Below are 26,489 nucleotides of genomic sequence, written 5' to 3'. Positions count from 1 at the left end.
TCTAATCGAAGGTGCAGAGTCACTATAATGTTTATCAAGCTTCTCTTTAGTCTCCTCAAGCGTTTTGCCTTTCATAAAGTAGTGTTTAATCAACACACGAAATTCTTTTTCGTCCATTTTTTGAAAATCACAAGACTTCCTCGATTCAAACAAATGCCAAACACAAAGAAATAGACCGATCTGGCTGAAACTTGGTGTGTGTTCTTCCAAGAGATGCTACTAACTAAACATAACCTCGATACGCGCCAGTAGTGCTATCTCTCTGATTTTGCACGGACTTTTCAAACGACCCTCGCATTTGTCGAAACGTTGGCAAAGAGACGAGTTGTTTTATTTGACCAATTCCTCGCAAATCTTCCATCCTAAGTTTAGTATAGCATGTTTAGTCAAAGTTAAAAATTAAAGAACGCCTTCCTTCACAATATTTTATTAAAAAAATTAAATTATAATTCATATTTTGTGTATCACTTTGAACAGCATATGATTTGCGTCATTATTATTACATGTCATTAATTTAGTGTTGAAAGATTGATATATTTTGTCAAACTTTCAGAATTCTTTTCTTTGTAATTCATTTTTTTAAAAAAACAGGTGACGACATAAGCATGACACACTAATTAAAATTCTTACGGTTCAAATAATTTTTCTTCGAATTTATCATTTTAAAATGCATTCAGTTCTAGATTAGATTAAATTAAGGCCTACGCCACTGCGACCCCTTTGGATCTATTGCGGCTCCCCTCACTCTAAAGCTCCCCCCCTCAGACCTGTCCATTTAATCAGACTCCTAATTCTGGAGAGCGACTCTTGGGTAAAGCTCACAGGCCTTGGTTTTTCTTCCCCGAGAAGTAACATCCTTAGCCATACAAGCCCCTCACACTGACACAACACGTGCAGGGCCGTTTCCTCCTCTTCTTCCTGACAGATCCTACAAAGGCTATCATCCGCCAGGCCCATGCGGCGCATGTGTTTTCTGAGCCTGCAGTGGCCCAGTTAATAGTCCTACAATTATCCCTAGCCCTACGGCCTTGATGGATTAATTCTGCAGACAGCCTCGGCGAATAGCCTCTAATGAACTCCTTCGCCTGTTTCTGCCCAGTGGTGGCAAGCCACCTCTCCTGAGACCTATTCTGCACCCATAAATTAATGGCCGCAGACTCACCGCACTTCGAAACCCCAAAACAGGGCTCCGGGCCAACGAAGTGTCCCGCAGAGCCTTCCTGGGCCAATAAATCTGCCACTTCGTTTCCCTTATATCCAGAATGACCAGAAAGACCTTATTTTGGTCACTAATTTCCTTCAGGACACCCAGACAGTCCCAAACCAGGCTGCTTGAGTTGACCTGGTAGGAACTAATAGCTCGTAGAGCAGCCTGACTGTCCGAGAAAATTACGATTAATAATTCCTCGCCCATTAATCTCGGTAGCACAGAACCTAATTGCAGCTAGCTCAGCCTGAAAAACTGTAGCTAGTTTTCCTAGGCCAACCGAAAGGCTACATTTCGGCTTTATTCAATTCTAACTAACGTTGAATTAAATTTTACCCGAATCCTATAATAGTTAAATATAAGTTTTATTAATCAATCTCTTTTTGCTTTTGTTGTTGCAGTATTAAGTATTGATGGTCCAGAATTTAATATAACAAGAGTGAACAGACTACACATGGGAGCCTATTTGTGTATAGCCTCAAACGGTGTACCGCCAACCGTTAGCAAAAGAATCATGCTTATTGTACATTGTAAGTATTTTAAAGTTGTTGAAAAAAATTAAAGCTGTAGTTCAGTATGTATTTATTTAATTTCAATGATTTCACAGTTCCACCAATGATTTGGATACAAAACCAATTGGTTGGAGCAATGGAAGGCGAACAAATGACTTTAGAATGCAATTCAGAAGCTTATCCAAAATCAATTAATTATTGGACTAGCGAATCTGGCGAAATGATTTCACAAGGTAAGCCAATTAATAGTGAGGTTATTTAGCATTATTTATAGTAATTAATTAATGTTTATTAAGTTAGTAAATATCGATCCACTTTATTCAAAACAATAAAAAACAGTTTTAAAACAACTGTGTCGTGGATGTAAATATTTTGATATTTTACTCTTTAGTACGAACTCGTTTATTATTTGATTTTAATAATGCAGTGCGTTCGTCAAGGGCAGGCCCTCTCGTCCTTCAAGGAGCTGGAGTCCCTCAAGGAAGCATTCTAGGCCCTTTCCTTTTTCTAATATTTACTGCTGACTTACCTCTATCCCAAAATACAATAGTTTCAACATTCGCTGACGATACTGCTATACTGTCATCCCACTCCGATCCGGTCCCCAAGCCAGTCAGAACATTCAAATCCATTTAAATTTTCTCGAAACCTGGTTCTGAAAATGGAAAATAAAAATTAATGAGCAAAAATCAGTGCACATTACGTTTACGTGATTAGACGCTACAAGCTACTTACTAGACTACTTGACCGCAGATCCAAACTCGACTTGAATCACAAACTGACTATTTACAAGACACTGTTAAGACCGACATGGACATACGGAGCAGAAGTGAGGGGGCTCAACCAAACCCTCGTAACTCCAAACGCCTGCAGACGCTACAGTCTAAAATCCTACGGAAAATCCTGAATGCTCCATACTACATTTCTAACCTTACCATACACACTGATCTTCACAACCCTTTTTGTCTCTGATCTAATAAAGTCTCGCTACCACAAATTTCACAGCCTCCTAGCTCTCTCCAGCCTAATCCTCTTGCACAACAACACTCCTCTCCACACCTTCCAGACAATCCTCCTCGTCGCTTGAAGCGGAAGTGGTCTAGGGACCTATTGATAGTGTAATATCCACCGAGAAAGAGTTTCACCAATGGGTGATTAGTGATTACACTTATCACGACTTTGAAGTGAATTTAACCTGTATGATCAAATTTACTTGATGCAACATTTGTTGTAGTTGTAAATATGGCGAATAAAGTGAATAATAATAATAATGAATGCATTTATTGGCATGAATGTATTTATTGGCGTGAATGTATTTATTGGTATGAATGATTTTATCAGTATAAGTGTATTTATTGCGAGAATGATGGTACGAATGTTAGATTTAGGCTTTTAATCCGGGGTTGAAAGAAATTTATAAAAGTACCCCCCTTAGGTTTAAATTCATTTAGGATTAGGTCACTTTTAGAGTGTGCAGGAATATTTGTTAAAAGTACTGCACACTTGAGTTAGATTCTACGGAAATAGCCTCCTTACGATAGACTATATACTTGAAGCGGATAAGTCATCATGATTGTACATATGTTTAAATGAAGCTAAACCCAAATACAATACTTTAATTGATTGATTCGTGACAAAATTTGAGTTTTGCAAAATGTAAGTAATGAATTAAAGGATGGTACCATCGACGAAACCGCATCCCCCCTCGTCGACCAGATCGATGATGTAAGAGGGGAGCGCGGTCCGATATACGATAGCGTAGGCTCCACCTTGCCTTGCTATGCAAGATATGTATGTGGCAGCCCGATAGGCCAATAGGCACCATCCCAGCTCTAGTGGCCATTGATTAAGAAAAGAGAAAATGTGTGGTGGGCGCTAATGGCCATAGACGTCGATGCGCCGGCAAAAAAAAAGAAAAAAGTAATAATAATAATGCAGTGTGCTTTCATTAATTCAAAAACAATACATGCTTTCAAAAAGACTTTCAAAATTTTGAAGGAAATTGATAAATGTTTTTTTACGAATTGGTGCGTGTCGGATGAAGATACGAGGGTCGTTTGAAAAGTCCGTGCAAAGTCAGAGAGATAGCACTACTGGCGCGTATCGAGGTTATGTTTAGTTAGTAGCATCTCTTGGAAGAACACACACCAAGTTTCAGCCAGATCGGTCTATTTCTTTGTGTTTGGCATTCGTTTGAATCGAGGAAGTCGAGTGATTTTCAATAAATGGACGAAAAAGAATTTCGTATGTTGATTAAACTCTACTTTATGAAAGGCAAAACTCCTCAGGAGACAAAAGAGAAGCTTGATAAACATTATGGTGACTCTGCACCTTCGATTAGAACAGTTTATAAGTGGTTTCAAAATTTTCGGAGTGGCCATATGGGCACAAGTGACGCTGAACGTTCTGGACGCCCTGTTGAGGTTACTACTCCAGAAATCATTGATAAAATCCATGATATGGTGATGGATGATAGAAGAGTGAAGGTGCGTGAGATTGCTAGTGCTGTGGGCATCTCGAATGAACGGGTACATAATATTTTGCATCATCATTTGGTCATGACAAAGCTATCCGCAAGATGGGTGCCGCGATTGCTCACGCTTGACCAAAAACGAAATCGTGTAAGGACGGTTTGCAGCTGTTCCAGAAGAATCCGCAGGACTTTAAGCGTTGTTTCGTCACTGTGGATGAAACATGGATACATCACTACACTCCTGAGACCAAAGAACAATCTAAACAATGGGTTACCAAGGGGGAATCTGCGCCAAAAAAGGCGAAGACCGTTCCTTCGGCCGGAATGATTATGGCGACTGTCTTTTGGGATTCGCAAGGAATAATCCTCATCGACTATCTGGAAAAGGGTAAAACTATTACAGGTGCATATTATTCATCGTTATTGGACCGTTTGAAAACCGAGCTGCAAGAAAAACGCCCACGATTGGCCCACAAAAAAGTCCTTTTCCATCACGACAACGCACCAGCTCACACCTCAGCAGTTGTGGTCGCAAAATTAATGGAAATAGGGTTCCAACTCGTTTCACATCCCCCCTATTCTCCAGGCTTGGCTCCCTCGGACTACTATTTGTTGCCCAATATGAAGAAATGGCTGGCGGGAAAAAGATTTTATTCAAACGAGGAGGTGATTGCAGAAACGAATGGCTATTTTTCAGACTTGGACAAATCCTGTTATTCGGAAGGGATCAACAAACTAGAGCAGCGTTGGACGAAGTGTATAAGCCTAAAAGGAGACTATGTTGAAAAATAAAAAAGGTTTACCCCAAAAAATTAAGTAGTTTTTATTTTTGTACGGACTTTTCAAACGACCCTCGTATTATTCTTTTTTGCTTACCCTTGGTATTCTACGTAACTCAAGAACGGAATTGCAGTTGCAGTGAATTTAAATTTAAGATATCGTTTAAGTTTCAAGGTCACGACAGAATAACTTCGTAATAGTGGTTGAGAGTTTGACTTCTTTTTTGTAATTCTGAAAAAAAAAAAAATCTGAAAACTTTTATTCAATTATTTTTTTGAGCAGCGAAAAAATGTCAATGAAAATTGGCCCTGATCACAATATCACTACTGAGTGAAACTGATGGCCAATTTGTGAAATTTGAGAATATGAAAAAAGTGCCCAATGAAAGAATTCCAAAAAAAAAGAAAAAAAGTTTGAAGATTTGTGTGAATACGAGGTGTGTTCAAAAAGTAACGGGAATTTTTAAATTTCGCGGGTTTGGAGAGTCTGATTGTAAATTTTTTTTTTTTATTATGTTGGTACACATGCCCCTGAAGTACGATAAAATTTTCAGTAATAATCATTGTTTACTTCTTAAGTGGCAGCCGTTAAGGTTAGACGTGTTTTTCGAGCTTGGCGATTTTTGTTTGTTAAAAAAAATGGATCAAAGAATTTGTATTAAATTTTGCGTAAAAAATGAAATAAAGTGTAATAAAGTGTGTGAAATGTTAATAAAGGCATATGGTGAGTCTGCTATGAGTAAAACAAGGATTTACGAGTGGTATAAGCGTTTCCAAGATGGCCGCGAAAACGTTGAAGATGACGAACGACCTGGACGTCCAAGCACATCAACAACCGATGAAAACGTGAAAAAAGTGAAAGAAATGGTTATGAACGATCGCCGAATCACAATCAGAGAAGTCGCTGATGATGTTGCCATATCAATTGGCTCATGCCATGAAATTTTTTCGGATGTTTTGGGTATGAAACGTGTGGCAGCAAAATTTGTTCCAAAATTGTTGAATTTCGAACAAAAACAGCGGAGAATGGAAGTTGCTCAAGAGTCTCTCAATGAAGTCGACAACGATGCGGATCTACTGAAACGTGTTATAACAGGTGACGAAACATGGGTTTACGGATATGATGTCGAAACTAAGGCTCAATCGTCCCAGTGGAGGCATTCTGGATCGCCAAGACCGAAAAAGGCTCGACAAGTGCGGTCGAATGTGAAGGTTATGCTCACTGTGTTCTTCGATTTTAATGGCATAGTGCATCATGAATTCTTGCCACAAGGTCAAACAATCAATAAGGAGTACTACCTACAAGTTCAACGCCGTTTGCGTGAAGCAATCCGAAAAAAACGCCCGGATTTGTGGCAAAACAATTCATGGATTTTGCACCACGATAATGCACCTGCTCACACTTCATTGCTTGTTCGTGAATTTTTGGCCAAAAACAAAACTTTAACGATGCCCCAGCCTCCATATTCGCCAGACATGGCTCCATGTGACTTTTTTCTATTTCCAAACATAAAGAGAACATTAAAAGGCCGTCGTTTTACAAGCATAGATGACATTAAAAGCGAATCGCTGAAAGAGCTGAAAGCTATCTATCACAAAGATCGAGTTTCAGAAGTGTTTCGAGGATTGGAAAAAGCGCTGGCACAAGTGTATTGTATGCGAAGGGGACTACTTTGAAGGCGACAATATTAATGTAGATGAATAAATAAATATTTTTTTCAAAAAACGAAAATTCCCGTTACTTTTTGAACACACCTCGTATATTTGATTATAAAGATAATTAGAGCAATAGATGGTAAAATGTTTGAAGTGGGCCGAAAAACCAGTTTATCTCGAAAAACTTATTTTCTTTTATAGAAGAAATATAAGGGAAAATTACAAGAAAAACTGTGCTAACTTGGAAAAAAAAAGTTTGGTCATTAAAATTTTGTATTCAAAAAGAGCATGATCCTTAAAAGGAGAGTTTTTCGATAGCCTTATCCATTTCCTACTCACTAATGTTTGGATGCCAAACTTGGCCAATCTCAAAAGGGAATAATTAGCAACCCTGGGACAACACAGAAGTCTTTGGAAGTGAGGAAAAAAATGGACAGCGTTCAAGATAAGACAAATTAACTGTTTTCTAGTTTGTAAACGACACCGTATACCAACTCAAATGTAACTGGAGGCGAAAAAATCTCGCTGGAATGGAACGAGAAATAGGTGGGCTAAAACAAATTACAGATTGCTATCCAATGTACCTCAACAGAAGAAGAAGAAGATGCGAGAGGTTGGTTCTGCTGTTGGTGTACGCAGTGTGAGCCGGCGCGTTGTCTCTTGATGGAGAACCCCATGACTTGTTCTTCCACAAATCGGGTCGTTTTTTTTTCCCTTACTCTTTCACGCAGTTGAGCAAGCACCTTACGGTAGTAATGTTGATTAATTATAATCGATATTTTCATCCGTTTTGGACGTGGAAGGGCGACCCAGGGCGGTCATCATCTCCGACGTCTTCTCTCGGCCATCTTGGAAACGCTTGAACCACTCAAAAACTTGCGCACGTGATAAACATTCATTGCCATAAACTTCTTTTTAATAAAAGATAAGTATCAGTAGCGGTTTTACCAAGTTTTGGTGTGAAATTTCACGACAATTCGTTGCTCTACTACATCTGTAGTATCATGTTTTCGGCAAAACGAAACTAACACCTTTTACACAAACGATGGTTCCGGTCAGACAGATTTCTCTACAAAACACGTGAGACGCTGCAATCGAAAGAGAAGGCTTTACGCTGTACAGCTGTGGGTCGTTAGGATTTGGCGCATGCCATGGTTCTTCTGTAGCAGCATCAGTCTCGTTCTACTCCTCGTAGCTTGTGGAAGAGAGCAGCATATAATCTATCTAAGTTTCTAGTAGAGGTCTGTGCCCCTAAAATGGATCTGGAAGAAGAAATATACTTGAAGTTTGCAATTTCCAAATTAATTTTGTTTTAAATGAGTTTGAAAGTATATATTTCATTTTGTATTATATGCACATTCTAAAAAAATAAATAAATACTTGTAATTATATATACCGCCACAGTAGCCGAGCGGGTTAAGAGGCGAGACCTGCAAAGCTAATATGCATTGTGGTACTGGGTTCGATTCCCGGTCTTGGCCTTGGATTTTATTTAATGATTAAATAGTAAAGTACGTTTGCTAGTCGCTTCCGTCCACGACACCTAGTAAAAGGTAGTTGGACGTTAAACCCCGTTTGAAATAATAGACGATTACTACTACTAATTATTGTATTGTATTATATTGAATATATGTTCATGTTGCTTTTGAAAGATTTTAATTCTTGTTTTTTGAAAAAAAAAAGAAGAGACAAATTGTCTTTGCATGGACAGTATTGCCTAGCGTTAGTTTTAAAAGTCAGCTTTAATTAAATTGGTTAAACAATTACATTTAAATTTTGCAAGTTAGCTGGGCGTTAGCTAATCTGATAAACCAAGTAAGATACTTTTGAAGTTCACGAAGCTGAGCAAGCTTACCAGTTTGTGCAAAACTGGTCAGTTTGCTGAACAGCTGAGATAGTTAAGCAACTAGAAGACTGCTGTACGGTGAGGAGAATTGCCTGCAATAAACCAGAGATAGCCTGGGGAATGAGAGTGGAACCTACTAACGGATGTTTTAGGCTTATTAATATTTATTCCTCACTCATTTAAATATTTCTCTAATTTAAATGCTTTTGAAAATTTAATTGAATGTACAATAGTTTGCCTTATCATAATAATAATAATAATTTAAGAAAGGTATGTTACTTTAAAGGGCGTGCTTTACTCCCAACAAAGGTTTGCTCTTTAGCTGATGACCTTTAGGTATTCTATTTAAAAATATTAATACCAAAAATTTGCTTAATTTAAAAAATAATGTTGACAGCTGAAGGCAAACACATTTTTAAATTTCAGCTGAGTAGCATTAAATTCTGTTTTTTTCCTCGAACCTTCGACGATCTATCTATATCAGCTTCCGGCCAACCATCAGGAAAGTGCTTGAGGCTACTCCAAATTGATAGGCATAACTTCCTGCCCCTGATCAACAGATCGGATTCCAAAATTGTTTCTCTACTATCCACCTTGTGATCGACTTTATTGTCTCTTCACTTGAGCTGAAGCAATTTTACCCGGAGATATTTCTGCATGTCTCCCAGACATTGGATGAAGTGTGGCATCAAAGGCCTTCTGGTTAATCTCGAATTTATTTTCTTGTAGAAGTTCCTTTAGGAAGAATTCTCGAAACCTCCCAGACATAATGTGGCGTCAAAGCCTTTTGGTTAGTCTTGAATTTAACCTTCTCTGCATCACCCATCTTATACTGAAGTCTTACTTATCGGTTCGCTTCTTCAAAGTTAACCCAAGGCTTCTCTCTTGTATTATTTATTTTCTTGTAGAAGTTCCTTTAGGAAGAATTCTCTTTTAGCTCTCCTTTACCTAGAGTATAGCTGATCCTCCACTTTATTTCTTTTTATAAAACTTATAGACGTAAAGTCAAGTTTTTGGCTTTGTTGCTTCTTTGAATCATTTATTCTTCAGGCTAGTAATTGGCCTAGTGCTGAACGTCTTTATTCACCCATTTTACAACAGGTTTTCTCTCGAAATTTCTCAACCAAAACCTGACAATTACGGTTTATAGTTCCTGTGTTCTGCTGATAGCACTGCTGTCCACTATTGGGAGAGGTTTATCGACCACTTGGTCTAGTTTAGTCGCCAATTACCTTAGCACTTGATGTTTATGATTGTCTAGGATCTTTTATAGAGAAAGGACATGATAAAGGAAAAGAAAAAAGATAATGTTGGCTAGTAAAATTATGTGAACACAGTAAAATGAAACTAATTAAAAACAACCTACTAGTTTATTGAAATGATTTGTTTATTATATCTAAAAACATAAGTTGTTGTTCATTATTTTTGGTAACTGATTCATAGTTTCAATAGGATGGAAAAAATAATTGCCATTTCAGTCGTGATACATTTATTCTGCCGAGCTTTCGACCTAGGGACTAGATTTAAACAACATATACGCAAACTTACTACAAAATACTTGTGACAATTGGCAACACTGACTTCCACACAACCTTACACATATCACACACAGACCGATCACACTCAGTCCATGAACAGACAAGACAGAAGACACACCAACCCTGTAATGTTGTAAAATATTACTTTGTAAACTAGGTAAATAATTTTTGTAAATTTCCTTACATTATACATATTCATTTTAATAGAATCATTGTTAACAATCTGTAAATATGTTCCACTGCCCTGAAGATGACCTAGTCCCTAAGTCGAAAGCTCGGCAGAATAAATGTATCACGACTGAAACTGGCATTTATTTTTTCCATCCTATTAAAAACATAAGGTTATGTTTGAGAATCATAACCTCAACTTTATGATATTGATTAACTAAATCCACAATCAATAATATTTGTTAAAATCCTTTTCTTTTATAATTTAAGTTTCTACTCATTCATTTTTCATCAGCTGATCTTTTTTTTCACTTTCGTTTATTTTTATATAGCGTCCACATGACGCAAACAGTTACCCTTTGCTCACGCAATCTCCACTGCCTAGTAAATCATCACAATTTTATTTTATTATATGAAAAGTGTCCCACTTCATATTAGTATTCGTGACACGTTGCCCTTCTTTATCTTCGTTCTGTCTTCATCAGCTGCCACATTTACACAGCCCAAACCCAAACAGTTTTACACCTCTATGCCTCCTGGATAGTCTTGGAATATTTTCAAAAAGGCAAGAATCAGGAGGTAATATTGAGGTTATAATATTATTAGACGTTTTTATAGTTGATAACAAGTTTTTTTCTGGGATAAACTATAAAATTACTCATAAAACATTAAATAAAGGTCGAGTAAAGAGTGGAATCTTGAATGGTTCTACTGCAAACTTCAACTTTCTTATAAAGAATTTAAATTCAAATTGATTTATTTATTACACTAGCGCTTAACTTCACAGACCGGAAATCGTAACAAAAAAATTGAAAATATTGGGTTGTCCTGAAAATAATGCAGGATTTTATGTTTTCTTTAAAATACTCCTCCAAATAGTACATTGTTCGTTGGACTTTTGACTTTTATAAATGTAAATACTTATTAATATCCTCTTTCAAACCAAAATGTTTGTTTACCTCTGTAACATTTTGCTACTTAAAATAATAATAATGCAGTCTTTACTAATATGTCAATGCGTGATTTTCGCATAATTTTGTTTTACGGGTTTAAACTCGGCCGGAACGGGGACCCAAACGGCCAGAAATATCAACGATGTCTGGGGCGAAGGCAGTATAAGTGAGAGTGCACTGTTCAAACGGTGGTTCCAGAGATTTCGAGAGGGAGACTTGAGCCTTGAAGATAAAGAATGGCCGTGGAAGAAGTTCTGCCCTTGATGACTGTTGTTCTCCGAGCTTTGATGGAAGAAAAATTGTTCAAGAACTGGCAGGGAAACTGGAAGTCAGCAAATCAACCGTTGATGACCATCTCAAGGCGATTGGAAAGCTGAAATAGCTTGAAAGTTGGGTTCCTCACACATTAAACGACCGCCAAAAAAAGATCACCGGGTATGAAATTTGTGCTCCACTTCTCTGCCGAAACTACAGCGATCCTTTTCTGTCTCCAGAATTGTGACTTGCGATGAAAAGTGGAACCTCTACGACAACAGCAGGCGCTCTGGACAGTGGCTTGACAAAGGAGAAGTGACACGTACATTTTCCAAAGCCCCCCAAATCATCAAAAAAAAAAAAAAAGACGATGGTTACTGTTTGATGGGCTTCATTCGGTCTGATTCATTACAGCATCTTGCATCCTGGTGAAACCATCAATGCCGAATCTTATTGTAACCAAATTGACCTAATGCATCAGAAATTGGCATTTATGAAGCCATCTTTAGCTAATCGAAAGGGGCCCATTCTGTTGCATGACAACGCTCGACCACATATCTCACCATTTGACTTCCCGAAAATTGTTGGAGCTTGGCTATGAGACTCTGCCACACCCGCCCTACTCACCGGAACTCTCGCCTACTGATTACTATTTTTTCTAGACACCTGTACCGCTATTTATAAAATAAATAATTTATTGACCAAAGAACATTAGAAAATGCGTTTTCTGAATTTATAAATTCTAAGGATTCCAAATTCTATACAGAGGGTATGGAAAAGTTACCCACACGTTGGCAGAAATGTATAGAGAGTAATGGAGACTATTTTTATTGATAAAAACAGTTATAAATCATTAATTTTTTTTCTTTTAAAACCATAATCCTGCATTATTTTACGGACAACCTAATATCTTAAAAATAAGTTATAGTAAAAAGAATTAGGCCGCCTTGTTTGAGTTTTCTGCTCTTTTTTGGTTTTGGGTCTGCTTTTCGAAAGAATTGCTTCTTTGCAGTATTTCTAGTTCTTAATCTGGACTATTGAGGCTTAGAAGTGTGGACAAATGGTTTTTTTAAGGCAGATAAAGAGGTAGGAGCCGTGTAATAAGGAGCCAAACCGAGAATTGGTAAAGACTAGGTAGGCTTATTGTTCTTTTTTCAGGCAGAGCTAGAAATAGTTTTTATTTTGTGCCACTGAGAACAAAGGTTAATTAGTTCCAAAATCGGCATTTTTGTTTTGGCAAGGCAAACGTCCTTACTGGCAATTAAGTCCTCTTAAATCTACTCAATGCTAGTATAAATTTGCTTGGCAACCCTGGTGAGAATTAAGAACTATAATAATTTTTTTGACGTAGTACGAGGGTCGTTTGAAAAGTCCGTGCAAAGTCAGAGAGATAGCACTACTGGCGCGTATCGAGGTTATGTTTAGTTAGTAGCATCTCTTGGAAGAACACACACCAAGTTTCAACCAGATCGGTCTATTTCTTTGTGTTTGGCATTCGTTTGAATCGAGGAAGTCGAGTGATTTTCAAAAAATGGACGAAAAAGAATTTCGTGTGTTGATTAAACACTACTTTATGAAAGGCAAAACGCCTCAGGAGACTAAAGAGAAGCTTGATAAACATTATGGTGACTCTGCACCTTCGATTAGAACAGTTTATAAGTGGTTTCAAAATTTTCGGAGTGGCCATATGGGCACAAGTGACGCTGAACGTTCTGGACGCCCTGTTGAGGTTACTACTCCAGAAATCATTGATAAAATCCATGTTATGGTGATGGATGACAGAAGAGTGAAGGTGCGTGAGATTGCTAGTGCTGTGGGCATCTCGAATGAACGGGTACATAATATTTTGCATCAACATTTGGACATGACAAAGCTATCCGCAAGATGGGTGCCGCGATTGCTCACGCTTGACCAAAAACCGAAATCGTGTGAAGTGTTGCAAGGACGGTTTGCAGCTGTTCCAGAAGAATCCGCAGGACTTTAAGCGTCGTTTCGTCACTGTGGATGAAACATGGATACATCACTACACTCCTGAGACCAAAGAACAATCTAAACAATGGGTTACCAAGGGGGAATCTGCGGCAAAAAAGGCGAAGACCGTTCCTTCGGCCGGAAAGATTATGGCGACTGTCTTTTGGGATTCGCAAGGAATAATCCTCATCGACTATCTGGAAAAGGGTAAAACTATTACAGGTGCATATTATTCATCGTTATTGGGCCGTTTGAAAACCGAGCTGCAAGAAAAACGCCCACGATTGGCCCACAAAAAAGTCCTTTACCATCACGACAACGCACCAGCTCACAACTCAGCAGTTGTGGTCGCAAAATTAATGGAAATAGGGTTCCAACTCGTTTCACATCCCCCCTATTCTCCAGACTTGGCTCCCTCGGACCACTATTTGTTCCCCAATATGAAGAAATGGCTGGCGGGAAAAAGATTTTATTCAAACGAGGAGGTGATTGCAGAAACGAATGGCTATTTTTCAGACTTGGACAAATCCTATTATTCGGAAGGGATCAACAAACTAGAGCAGCGTTGGACGAAGTGTATAAGCCTAAAAGGAGACTATGTTGAAAAATAAAAAAGGTTTACCCCAAAAAATTAAGTAGTTTTTATTTTTGCACGGACTTTTCAAACGACCCTCGTATGTAGTCAGACCATCATTATACATGGAGGCAATGAGAGAAATAATTAAATCAAATTTTTAAAAAATAGGCATTTTTCAATAAAACTCCAATTTTGCAACACGAATAAATTTTCTAATCAATTTTCAACTAAAACAACAACAACAAAAATGAAGGAAAAAAGAAAATGAGATTCTAAAAAAATATATATTTCTAAAGTCAACATTAATTGATTGGTTTAATCATGGAGAAAATAAGATTTTTAAACAAAAACTGAAAAAACACGATGAAAAAAACCGCTTATTAATATACATAAAGTTAAAAGTTCGTCAGTAATTATTAATTCTTCTCAAGCGAGTTGACATGCCCGTTTTCTCTCATCCTGCTAGATTTATATAAAGACTTGGAACATTGTTTTAAGTTTATTCCTTCTATTGTCTTTGAATAACATTTAACTTCTGGCTTCCTTCCTTAACTTCGCTCAGTTTTTCCGCTTTCAACCACATTTACAATAGGATCATCCGGTTTCTCTTCTATCTTCTTTCTACATCCACCATTTTTCTTTAGTCTTTTTTTTTAAAAAAAACAATAAAACAATAAAATAAAATATTTTCAATTTAACACGTTGAGAGATTGTATAAAAGAAACAATGAAGTTACAATAATGTTCTTGCTAGATGGTTACCTTATTTTATTCTATTTTTTTTGCGTAATAATAAACTTTTAGAGATAAATACTTGCATAAATACATATCTAACATTTCAGTTGTAGATATTCAAGTTCAAAACTCTTAGATATATCCGATATGAACAAGTTTGATGATTTATTTAATTTCGTACAAAGTGCTTTGAATATGAGAAATTTCGTTTTGTTTATATAAAAGATTAAACTTTTGCTTAGATAATATACGACGGTCGTTTGAAAAGTGCGTGCAAAAATAAAAACTACTTAATTTTTTGGGGTAAACCTTTTCTATTTTTCAACATAGTCTCCTTTTAGGCTTATACACTTCGTCCAACGCTGCTCTAGTTTGTTGATCCCTTCCGAATAATAGGATTTGTCCAAGTCTGAAAAATAGCCCATATAGTTTACTTCATGGGTTTCTTTCAAAATTCCGCTTTCCTAAAAACTTATTAGCCGATTAGTGCGTTATAAATGGATCACCCTGTACGAGGGTCGTTTGAAAAGTCCGTGCAAAGTCAGAGAGATAGCACCACTGGCGCGTATCGAGGTTATGTTTAGTTAGTAGCATCTCTTGGAAGAACACACACCAAGTTTCAGCCAGATCGGTCTATTTCTTTGTGTTTGGCATTCGTTTGAATCGAGGAAGTCGAGTGATTTTCAAAAAATGGACGAAAAAGAATTTCGTGTGTTGATTAAACACTACTTTATGAAAGGCAAAACGCCTCAGGAGACTAAAGAGAAGCTTGATAAACATTATGGTGACTCTGCAACTTCGATTAGAACAGTTTATAAGTGGTTTCAAAATTTTCGATGGGTGCCGCGATTGCTCACGCTTGACCAAAAACGAAATCGTGTGAAGTGTTGCAAGGACGGTTTGCAGCTGTTCCAGAAGAATCCGCAGGACTTTAAGCGTCGTTTCGTCACTGTGGATGAAACATGGATACATCACTACACTCCTGAGGCCAAAGAACAATCTAAACAATGGGTTACCAAGGGGGAATCTGCGCCAAAAAAGGCGAAGACCGTTCCTTCGGCCGGTAAGATTATGGCGACTGTCTTTTGGGATTCGCAAGGAATAATCCTCATCGACTATCTGGAAAAGGGTAAAACTATTACAGATGCATATTATTCATCGTTATTGGACCGTTTGTAAACCGAGCTGCAAGAAAAACGCCCACGATTGGCCCACAAAAAAGTCCTTTTCCATCACGACAACGCACCAGTTCACACCTCAGCAGTTGTGGTCGCAAAATTAATGGAAATAGGGTTCCAACTCGTTTCACATCCCCTCTATTCTCCAGACTTGGCTCCCTCGGACTACTATTTGTTCCCCAATATGAAGAAATGGCTGGCGGGAAAAAGATTTTATTCAAACGAGGAGGTGATTGCAGAAACGAATGGCTATTTTTCAGACTTGGACAAATCCTATTATTCGGATGGGATCAACAAACTAGAGCAGCGGTGGACGAAGTGTATAAGCCTAAAAGGAGACTATGTTGAAAAATAAAAAAGGTTTACCCCAAAAAATTAAGTAGTTTTTATTTTTGCACGGACTTTTCAAACGACCCTCGTATTTATCCTCGCAGATCAGTTTCTGCGCCCAGGAGATAGTATTTTCGTTTCAAGATAAATATTGCAGAATTGCACTTGATCGAAATGCTTCTGGGGTTTTTTAAGTAAAGAAGAACGATAAAAAATTACCCATTTTAGAATATAATGAAATTCTAGTAGTTAATAAGTGCAGAATCAGTTATTTATTCTACAGCGAATTTATTTACATTTCACTCCACTTTGTATATAACTTTCTAGAAAAGTAAATAGAAATTTGCATCCACTAGTGAATACATGATAATTGTTTAAGCTGTTTTTAGTTACTAGCTGGCAGAAAATATCTGCAGTTTAAAGTTGAATATGGCCGCTATGGTAGAATGTAAATATAAATTAGTTACTGAAATTGAAGAAAAGGCCAATGTTTATTCATGTGAACAAACGGTTGGAAATAAAGGGACACAAATTACTTTGTTACCCTGAGTTTAATTAAAACTAACTGATCAAAATTTTTAATTTCTTTGGATGGGGGTAAAAAAAAGAAAATGAAAAAAAGAATTCACCTTTGATGAAACATTCTGTATTTTCCTAGACTCACTTGATGAAATTTTAGTTCTGTATAATGTTTTAAAAAAGATATGTTGGTATCACTGAGAATTACTTTCACCCAGACTTATTATTGTTATTGCTTTTAAAGTAATCTTCCATCTAATTATTTCCCCCCTAAAAATACATTAATTTTCCAATAGCATGCAAACAAAAAATTTAGAAAAAGTCCTGTTTTATGACAAGACCCGTTGTACATCTGCATAGAAAACGTGAATCCAACCATCGCCTGCATTTTAAACAAACATTCCCTGAAATAAAAATTGGTTGTAAGTTTAGATTAGATTAAATTTAGTGGGATTTAGAGGACAGGTGGACAGGAGCCCCGCCGGAGAGTAAACGTGGCATGCTGGTATTTTTGTGGGTTCATCCACCACTTCTTTGCCGAGGATTCTATTTTATGTAAGTGTGTCTGTAACTTGTATGAAGCTGATGAAGGATGTGTACTTGTGGCTAGTATGGCTGTGTCGTCTGCATATGTACAGAGTAGTGTAGAGGTATGTCTGATGTGTATACTGTGTAGAGGACGGGGCCAAGTATACTCCCCTGCGGCACTCCCGCCCCCACTGTCGAGAAAGAAGAGATTGCTGAACCAGTACTAACTTGAAAGAATCTATCTGAAAGGTAGGTGCGCAAAATGAGGTAGTATGTTGAGGGAAGATGCTTTTTTTAGTTTGAGCAGTAATCCAGGATGACAAACACGATCGAAAGCCTGGTGGCATTGTTGTACAGTGCTATGATGACTCCTGAAACCAAATTGGTGGCCTGGTATAACACCAAACTCCGACAATATGGGGTTAATACGCTTAAGTAGCAGTTTTTCACAAGAACTTTTCCTAGAGCCGGCAGTAGGCTGATTGGCCTGTAGGATGAGGGTAGGTGAGCAGGTTTTCCAGGTTTCGGAATCATTCGCACCACTGAATACTACCAGGATAGCGGGAAGTATGTAGTACGAAGGACAGAGTTGTAAATGTAGGTGAGGAAGATGATAGCTTTTTTAGGTAGGTGGAGGAGAATTTCAGAGTTGATGAGGTCGTATCCTGGAGACTTTCTAGATGGAAGATTCTTGATAGTGTATTTAACGTCAGAAGGAGTAAAGGCTTTTGAAGGTAGTGCGAGAGGAAGTGGAACGTCCAGTTCTGTTTGTATTTCATCCATGTGTATGTCGTCCGTCATATCAGGATGAGGTGTAAAGACATTTGTCAAGTGATGAGCAAACAGTGTAGCTTTGTCCTCGTCCGATTTCGCCCAAGTCCCGTCTTCCCGTCTGAGTGGAGAAGGAGTGTGTTTGTAGGACAGTAGCCTGCGTACCAGAACTTAAAAATATTGTTGCAGTTTTTCAATTACATGCTATTTTTGACAACTGTTTGAATCACAGTTCAATAGTACGATATATGCCAGCAAGCGTATTGGGACAAAATAATTTCATATTAAAGTAAAATCTCTATAGCAGCAAACTGGAGAATATTCGAGGAACGCTTTTTGGAATGACGGTGCCTTCTTTTACGAGCACTAATGAACTTAATAATATTACGTTAACCACTTGCACTCATTATCAACTCAAAGTACCCGTAGTTTGATTCGTAACTGTTGCATTATTAAAGATAAGATCAGGTAGTCATGGCAACATCTAGGGTTAACTAAGTACAGATGGATGTAAAACTTGAGAATTGCCAAAAAGGTGGCTGTAGAAGTGCCATGCCAAGAGTTGAAGATTCTACATATGCATTATTCACGGGTTAAGTGCACTTGCTCTTCAAACCAGACCACATCTTCATGCTCTCCTTTCTAACCTAACCTAAACCTCCTTCAACTGAAACCTCATGCACTCAAGCCTCTCCAAAATCAAATAAAGTCTAGAATCAATTTTGGGGCGTTACTGTTTCACATTATCATTCTTATAGAACTTCCTCCTCGTACCTCTTCCGTCTCTCTTTTTAATTCTCTCTCACAACGACTACACTTAGAGAATTTCCAATTTTCTAAAATCTTTTCAAAAAAAAAAAAGTTTTTGTTTTTATGACCAATTTTGAGGTTACTTGGATGTTTGATAAATAAAGTAGTTTATCTCTTCAGTATTCTTTTCTTTTATCTTTTCAAAATGATTAGTACACCTCAGGACTGGGGCTTTCCAAAATTTCTCTCTTCAGTTTCTTTATGTGCTGGTATGACAAAACATTTAGCAGGAACTTGGTTTTAGAGTGTTCATTTGGAGAGAGAATTCAAGGGCAATCAGGGGCGGTTGTGGTCTAGTGGTCAAGAACGTGGCTTTGTAAATGGGAGATCACCAGTTCGAATCCCGCGTATGACTACTTTTTATTTGTTAGATAAATTTGTTAGAAATGATATACATATCTAAGACAGAAAACAGTTTAAATTTCAAAACAGACACGAACAATTTAAACAACATATACGCAAACTTACTACAAAATACTGACTTCCACACAACCTAACACATGTCACACACAGACCGATCACACTCAGTCCATGAACAGACAAGACAGAAGACACACCAACCCTGTAATGTAAAAATATTACTTTGTAAACTAGGTAAATAATTTTTGTAAATTTCCTTACATTATACGTATTCATTTTAATAGAATCATTGTTAACAAACTGTAAACATGTTCCACAGCCCTGAAGATGACCTAGTCCCTAGGTCGAAAGCTCGGCAAAATAAATTTTACTCGACTGAAATGGCAATTATTTTTTCATCCTATTGAAACTATAAATCAGTCACCAAAAAGAATGAACAACAATAATTTTTTTTATAGTAAAGTTTGGGCTTCCGCCCCCGTCCGCGACACCTTGGACCTGAAAATAACTGGCTATTACTTTGCTTTAATTTTTTTGGTCCGCTGGTGAAGCCCCAGCGGCTGTTCTGAGAGATAACTTGAAGCTCTCAGAGCTTTTTGTCCACTGAAGAGGTTGTCCCCTTGTTCCATCTTACAAATTTTTCCTAGTTAAGGCTAGCACATTTCCTAGCCGTTTCGGTAATTCCCCTAGCCCAGGGGTCGGCAACCCGCGGCTCGCGAACCGCATACGGCTCTTTTATCCAAATTTTGTGGCTCTTCAGCCTGTCCGAAATAAATTGTATATTTCAATTTTATTGAAACAAATGTAAATTCCATTTATTGAAGTAAAGATTTTTTTTTCAAAAAGAATTTTAAATTGAGATTTGGTTTGAAATTGAATAGAATTATATTAAAATGCAGTAAGTAATATATAGGACTGCCGCCATTTTCATTCAAATATAGGTTTAGTTATTATTTATTTGTTGATTTACTTTGCAATATGTGAAAATAAATGTATAAAACATTTAAATGTTATTAAATATCATAAAATAATAATTTGCGAATACAAATGATCTACAGAGTTTGTTTACACTATCATCCTTGCGGCTCTTGGTAAGATATATTAAAATTATTTAAGAAGAAATGGCTCTCTACTTAAAATAGGTTGCCGACCCCTGCCCTAGCCGAATCTCTTGGCTGCTTTTTCTGATCGGGCCAGTTTACAGCAACATCTCCACAATGAGTGGGTCCAGCCAGTCTATAATTCTGTCTCAAGACGTTGCAGACTCCTAGACTTTTGGGGCTTCTGGGGACAGATGAAATAATAATCTTTAAAAAAAAGAAAAAGTTAGCAAACCCCTTAGAAGCGTTTCCTTCTTTCAGACCAACAAGAGATAGACCCACTAAAAGTAGCCCTCTATGTCCCAGCTTCCAGGTCCGATTTCTTAAGCTAAATTTAGAAATTCACCACCAAGACGTAGCTAACCATATTCTTAAACAAGGTCTAAACTAACCCAGAATTAAAACTGTCCGGTAGGACAGTTGTATAAGGGTTGATCGTCAAAAAGTGCACGAAAAAGCGTAACGTTGAAAAACACTCAACTTTGACAATTGTTTTCTCTTTTTCTATAATAGATAAAATTCCCAAATTTTCTTTAAAATAAAGGGCTAATCCTCGTTTATAACTGTATTTTTTTGGTAATAGCATAGACGAATTAGTTTTCGAGGAAAACAAATTACAAAACTGGGCAAAAACAGTATTTTCAAAAATTGGTCTTCTTCTTCTTCTTGTTACCTTTTTTGTAAAATACGTAGCTAGCTAATTATAATATTTTTATCTAATACTTTTGGATTATCCCAAAATTCTAGAATTGTCTGCAATTAATTGAAAGTTTTGCAACAAATGAACGCTTTAATAAGTTTATTTTTAAGCTTCTCCTGTAACTTCGGCCATTAAGGGCGAATGATGTTTGAATTATTGAACTGAGTTTGCGCATATTTCGCATTTATAAATATAATATTTAAAAATGGCGCTTCTTTTACAACTTAAATGCTACGAATTTTATTTATTTTTAATAAAAATAAATAAATATAGGTGGCTATTAGCTAGGCAGCAGAAAACTTGTTCATTTCATAAATTTCTAGCGAAAGAGTGCTTACCTTACCAGAGTACATAGAAAATGTTACTAAGCACAAAGTATGACCCAGTTTTTAGCCCATTGTATTGAACCAGAGGACGCCAAACGAGCGACTTAAGAATTGGGAATTCTGCCAATCCAGTTATTAGTTCATTAAAGTGTGAGGACCTTGTATACAGCTATACAGCAGCTTTTAGAAAACTAGATCGAACCTTTTCTTTTTCCACAAAAATTTGTAAGTTGGCCTTTTTTTTGTAGTTTGTTTGATTTATTAATCATACAAAAAAGAAAAAGTAAAAGCGGAGATACAAAATTTATCAATAAATTTTATATCTCCGCTTTTAACTTGTTTTTTGTGTTTTGGTTTTTCATTTTAACTGAACAGAAAGTTACTTATGATTATTCTTTTCCAAATCTCATGATATCTGAAATTGAGTTAACAATGTACGGGTAACAAATCAAGTATAAAAGTTATTGTTCACTTAGAAATCTGTAGCATACGTTCAAGATGCACCTCCTTTTTTGCGGTTATTTCGGTCCAGCTAATTGCGCATTGTGTAATTTTTATAATAGAGAGCATGTGAGTGCCTCGTACTATCGGAAATCCCATATCTGCCCAGTATCTCAGGCTTGTCCATGGGACATATTTTTCTGTCCCATCCCTTGGCAATTTATGCCTGTCCCATCCCATCCCACAGGATTCCCATTATAATATTAATATGGAATACAGTTCAAATATGATGTGCTATGGTGCCCGGTGTGGGGTTGGCAAAGATTTGTCGAAGTGGAAAGACTTTTTTTTTTTTATTAAAAAATTATTTAAATCTCCAAAAACTCCTCCATCAGCTTTTATTCATACTGAAACTGGAATTGACCCCATTTATCTTTACACATTTGAAATGCACTTTAAATACTTAGCTAGAGTTCTGCAGCTCCCTGATAACAGATACCCTAAAATTTTATGTCATGAAATTATAAAAAGTAAAATCCTTTGGTTTTTGGAAATTAAGAATCTTATAACAAAATTTAACCTTCCAAATTACTTAAATTGGCAAAATATTGGAAATTTTACATTATGGGAAGCCAACTTCAATATTTTAATAAAATCCCTGCAAGCCGACATGAATAATATTTTCCAGTTGAAATTATTTAATTCTGGTAGCCATCCGCTATATAAAAATTTGCAATACAACCTTAGGGATAATCCATATCTATCTGACAGCCACCCGTTTCATTTAATCAGAATGATTTTCAAAGTCAGAGGGGATCTTTTGCCTCTAAATTTTAAATTTTATAAGAATAGAGATCTTGATTGTTTAATGTGTGCCAGTGGAGAGGTTGAGGATCTGTTCCACTTTCTAGCGGTCTGCCCTGCACTGAGCAACATGCGCGAACAATGGTTCGGATCGCGAACCCTTCCCGCTCAGCACGTTGCGGCTTACTTGAATGGAAAGGATTGGGAGGCGTTGGCCAAATATTGCCTTGCTGCTTAGTCTCGCCGTGCTTTATTAACATAGTTTATGTTTACTAAAATTTACTTACTTATTAATATACGAGGGTCGATTGAAAAGTCCGTGCAAAGTCAGAGAGATAGCACCACTGGCGCGTATCGAGGTTATGTTTAGTTAGTAGCATCTCTTGGAAGAACACACACCAAGTTTCAGCCAGATCGGTCTATTTCTTTGTGTTTGGCATTCGTTTGAATCGAGGAAGTCGAGTGATTTTCAAAAAATGGACGAAAAAGAATTTCGTGTGTTGATTAAACACTACTTTATGAAAGGCAAAACGCCTCAGGAGACTAAAGAGAAGCTTGATAAACATTATGGTGACTCTGCACCTTCGATTAGAACAGTTTATAAGTGGTTTCAAAATTTTCGGAGTGGCCATATGGGCACAAGTGACGCTGAACGTTCTGGACGCTCTGTTGAGGTTACTACTCCAGAAATCATTGATAAAATCCATGATATGGTGATGGATGACAGAAGAGTGAAGGTGCGTGAGATTGCTAGTACTGTGGGCATCTCGAATGAACGGGTACATAATATTTTGCATCAACATTTGGACATGACAAAGCTATCCGCAAGATGGGTGCCGCGATTGCTCACGCTTGACCAAAAACCGAAATCGTGTGAAGTGTTGCAAGGACGGTTTGCAGCTGTTCCAGAAGAATCCGCAGGACTTTAAGCGTCGTTTCGTCACTGTGGATGAAACATGGATACATCACTACACTCCTGAGGCCAAAGAACAATCTAAACAATGGGTTACCAAGGGGGAATCTGCGCCAAAAAAGGCGAAGACCGTTCCTTCGGCCGGAAAGATTTTGGCGACTGTCTTTTGGGATTCGCAAGGAATAATCCTCATCGACTATCTGGAAAAGGGTAAAACTATTACAGGTGCATATTATTCATCGTTATTGGACCGTTTGAAAACCGAGCTGCAAGAAAAACGCCCACGATTGGCCCACAAAAAAGTCCTTTTCCATCACGACAACGCACCAGTTCACACCTCAGCAGTTGTGGTCGCAAAATTAATGGAAATAGGGTTCCAACTCGTTTCACATCCCCCCTATTCTCCAGACTTGGCTCCCTCGGACTACTATTTGTTCCCCAATATGAAGAAAGGGCTGGCGGGAAAAAGATTTTATTCAAACGAGGAGGTGATTGCAGAAACGAATGGCTATTTTTCAGACTTGGACAAATCCTATTATTCGGAAGGGATCAACAAACTAGAGCAGCGTTGGACGAAGTGTATAAGCCTAAAAGGAGACTATATTGAAAAATAAAAAAGGTTTACCCCAAAAAATTAAGTAGTTTTTATTTTTGCACGGACTTTTCAAACGACCCTCGTATATTATAAAATAAATAAATAAAAATTACAATCATATTTAAATATACAGGGTGGAACCGGATAAGTGACGAAAAATTTTTTCTGTTAAACTACATTCAAAATGTAGTAGAACGCCGCCTGAACGAGTGTCCTATCTCTATCTGTTAGAAAGTTATGATTTTTTCAGGTTTTTTTCGACTAAACCCGACCTTACGTCATAAAAACACTATTTCTCATCTTGTGCCTCACTTATTTACATTTTTCACCTCATTTTCGGATTCAGCATTAAATTTCCTATAATAATAGCTCAATTTCGTAGTTATTTAACTTTAATCAGATTCATTTATTACAATAAGAACGTTAATTTTTTTAAGAATTTAGAATTTTCATGAATTTTCAAAAATTAGCCTCTTCGACAAAATTGGTCTTGGAGGCTGTCAAATTTCACAAAAACTGCTTCTTTTAATACTCTTTCCAATCAGTTTCAATAATTGTTTTCTTTGGTCTATTACTGAGAAAGTGCTGAAAAACACGGCGTTAGCAAAGGAAGCAGAGGGGACTGGATGAACCGTACTCGCATATCAAAATTATTATTTAATCACAAAATCATTTCTTTAAGCATGTAAAATACATAATTACTTAGTAATTATTGATGTATCATGTTCTCAAAATGCCGACCTCGATTCCTGACGCATAACCGAGCGCGTTTTCGCATTATAACTTATTAAATAAAAATACGATTATTAGATATTATTATTATATTCTTATTTAGGTCCAATTCCAGGTTTCGCTGTCTCTTACTTCTTCAGCCTCTTTATTTTGAATGCTAATCCAGTATACTTCTATTTTTGCGCTCCTGAAACCTGAAGGCGTAATGAGGCTGGGGACAGCAGTGTCCTCGATCTTTACCGTTCTTATCATGCTGCAGAACGATTATTGTTTTGGAATGTTCTGTCATCGAGCTCCGTCTAGACTTAGTTCCACCAGTCGTTCAGCAGCACAGGTTTGAGGCTCAAGGTGGACTTCCGTTAATTACCCCAATTATTTTTTTAATATTTTTTTATATACCTAATTGAATAATTATTATTATTAGACTACTAAAATGCAAATCTATACAATATTTCGATTCGAATAACACTTTATTCATGAAAATCAAGGTTCACACGTCAATAATTTGAGACAATTACAATACTTTCCATTAAAAGGTAGTTGAGCAGAATTGCGCTTTCATCTTACGCTGGGAAGCCCTAATCCCTTCATTCTGCTGCCAAATTTGATCAAAATCGGGCTAAGATTTACAGAGTTATTAGTAATAATAATTTTGGAGGGCGTCTCACATACATGGAGCTAACTCCTCTCCCATTCGATGTGCAGCATCGAGACTGTACATGAAATTCCGAATCGAATGACACCTCATTCATGAAAATCAGTTTACACATTTAAGCGCTACGTTGTTTACAATAAAAAAAAAGGTAACAAGAACATATTCTGAAAACGCCGTTTTTTACTCGTTTTCAGTAACTTTTACCACGAAATCTATTAGATCTGGGTTTTTGCAAAAACATTATAAAGGAAGAAAATTTTGCAATTATTGAATTTTAAAATGTTGCGAAGATAAACAAATTTCACGAAAATTCTGATTAATAGCTTCCATCTAAAACCAAAATATGCAATCAACTTTGACATTATCATGATTGATTATTAAACTTTGAAAATTTTGAAGACTTCAGGATCTATTAAAAATGTATTAATTTAACAAATTTTATTATTAATTAAATAAATTATGTTATCGGGTCTTAGTATATTGCTGCTTGAACAAGGTAGCCTCGGCTAAATTGCATTATATCTCCTTTGATAGCGACCTTTGTTATTTACCTATCACTCGCCAGCCTTATCCGGATTATCAGTGTAGCCTATTAATATGGACATTACACTTAGTCGGCCTTAATGTTTAATATTGCTAATCATTCGATAAGAAATCTTGTATCTGGAATTTATTAAAATCTCAATATTTTTATTCGCAAAGTGTGTTTTTTTTTCAAATGTTCGATTCGAGTACTTCGGAATTTTGGCAGTCTCAAATCTGTTTTGCCCCAATTAAATCTCATTTAATTAAAGGACATTTTTTTTAAAGAACTTTTGACCTAACATTGATTAGGCGATTGGTTGGTTATCTGGCATATTTACGAGCTTATACCATTTTCTCGATATTCTTTTAAGAACTGTGCCCTACATATGAGTTCGCTCTGTTTCTGCCATAACGTAAGAGTCAGAAGTTAAGGATAGATCATGTTATTTTAATATAGATAATATTACTTAGATTAATTAAGGAACTAAACGAGAAAAAAAAATACATTTTAATTTTTGTCTGAAGCGAAAAAT

At 36.9% G+C, this 26,489-nt stretch overlaps 1 protein-coding gene across 3 annotated transcripts in view; it reads left to right on the top strand.

Moving 5' to 3' along the window:
• The window catches only part of LOC141458884 (neurotrimin-like), a 708,924-nt gene that overhangs the window by 635,610 nt on the left and 46,825 nt on the right, over positions 1-26,489 (top strand). For all 3 annotated transcript variants that reach the window (XM_074137436.1, XM_074137438.1, XM_074137437.1), the window contains exons 5-6: positions 1,609-1,737; positions 1,815-1,952. In XM_074137436.1, the coding sequence (XP_073993537.1) occupies positions 1,609-1,737; positions 1,815-1,952 (267 nt within the window). The remainder of the gene's footprint in view (positions 1-1,608; positions 1,738-1,814; positions 1,953-26,489) is intronic.

This window comes from Rhodnius prolixus, unplaced genomic scaffold (genome assembly GCF_049639745.1).
Source record: "Rhodnius prolixus isolate KJV_2025 unplaced genomic scaffold, Rpr scaffold_5, whole genome shotgun sequence".
In the NCBI taxonomy this organism is placed as follows: Eukaryota; Metazoa; Arthropoda; class Insecta; order Hemiptera; family Reduviidae; genus Rhodnius; species Rhodnius prolixus.
This window is presented reverse-complemented; position numbering and strand designations above follow the sequence as displayed.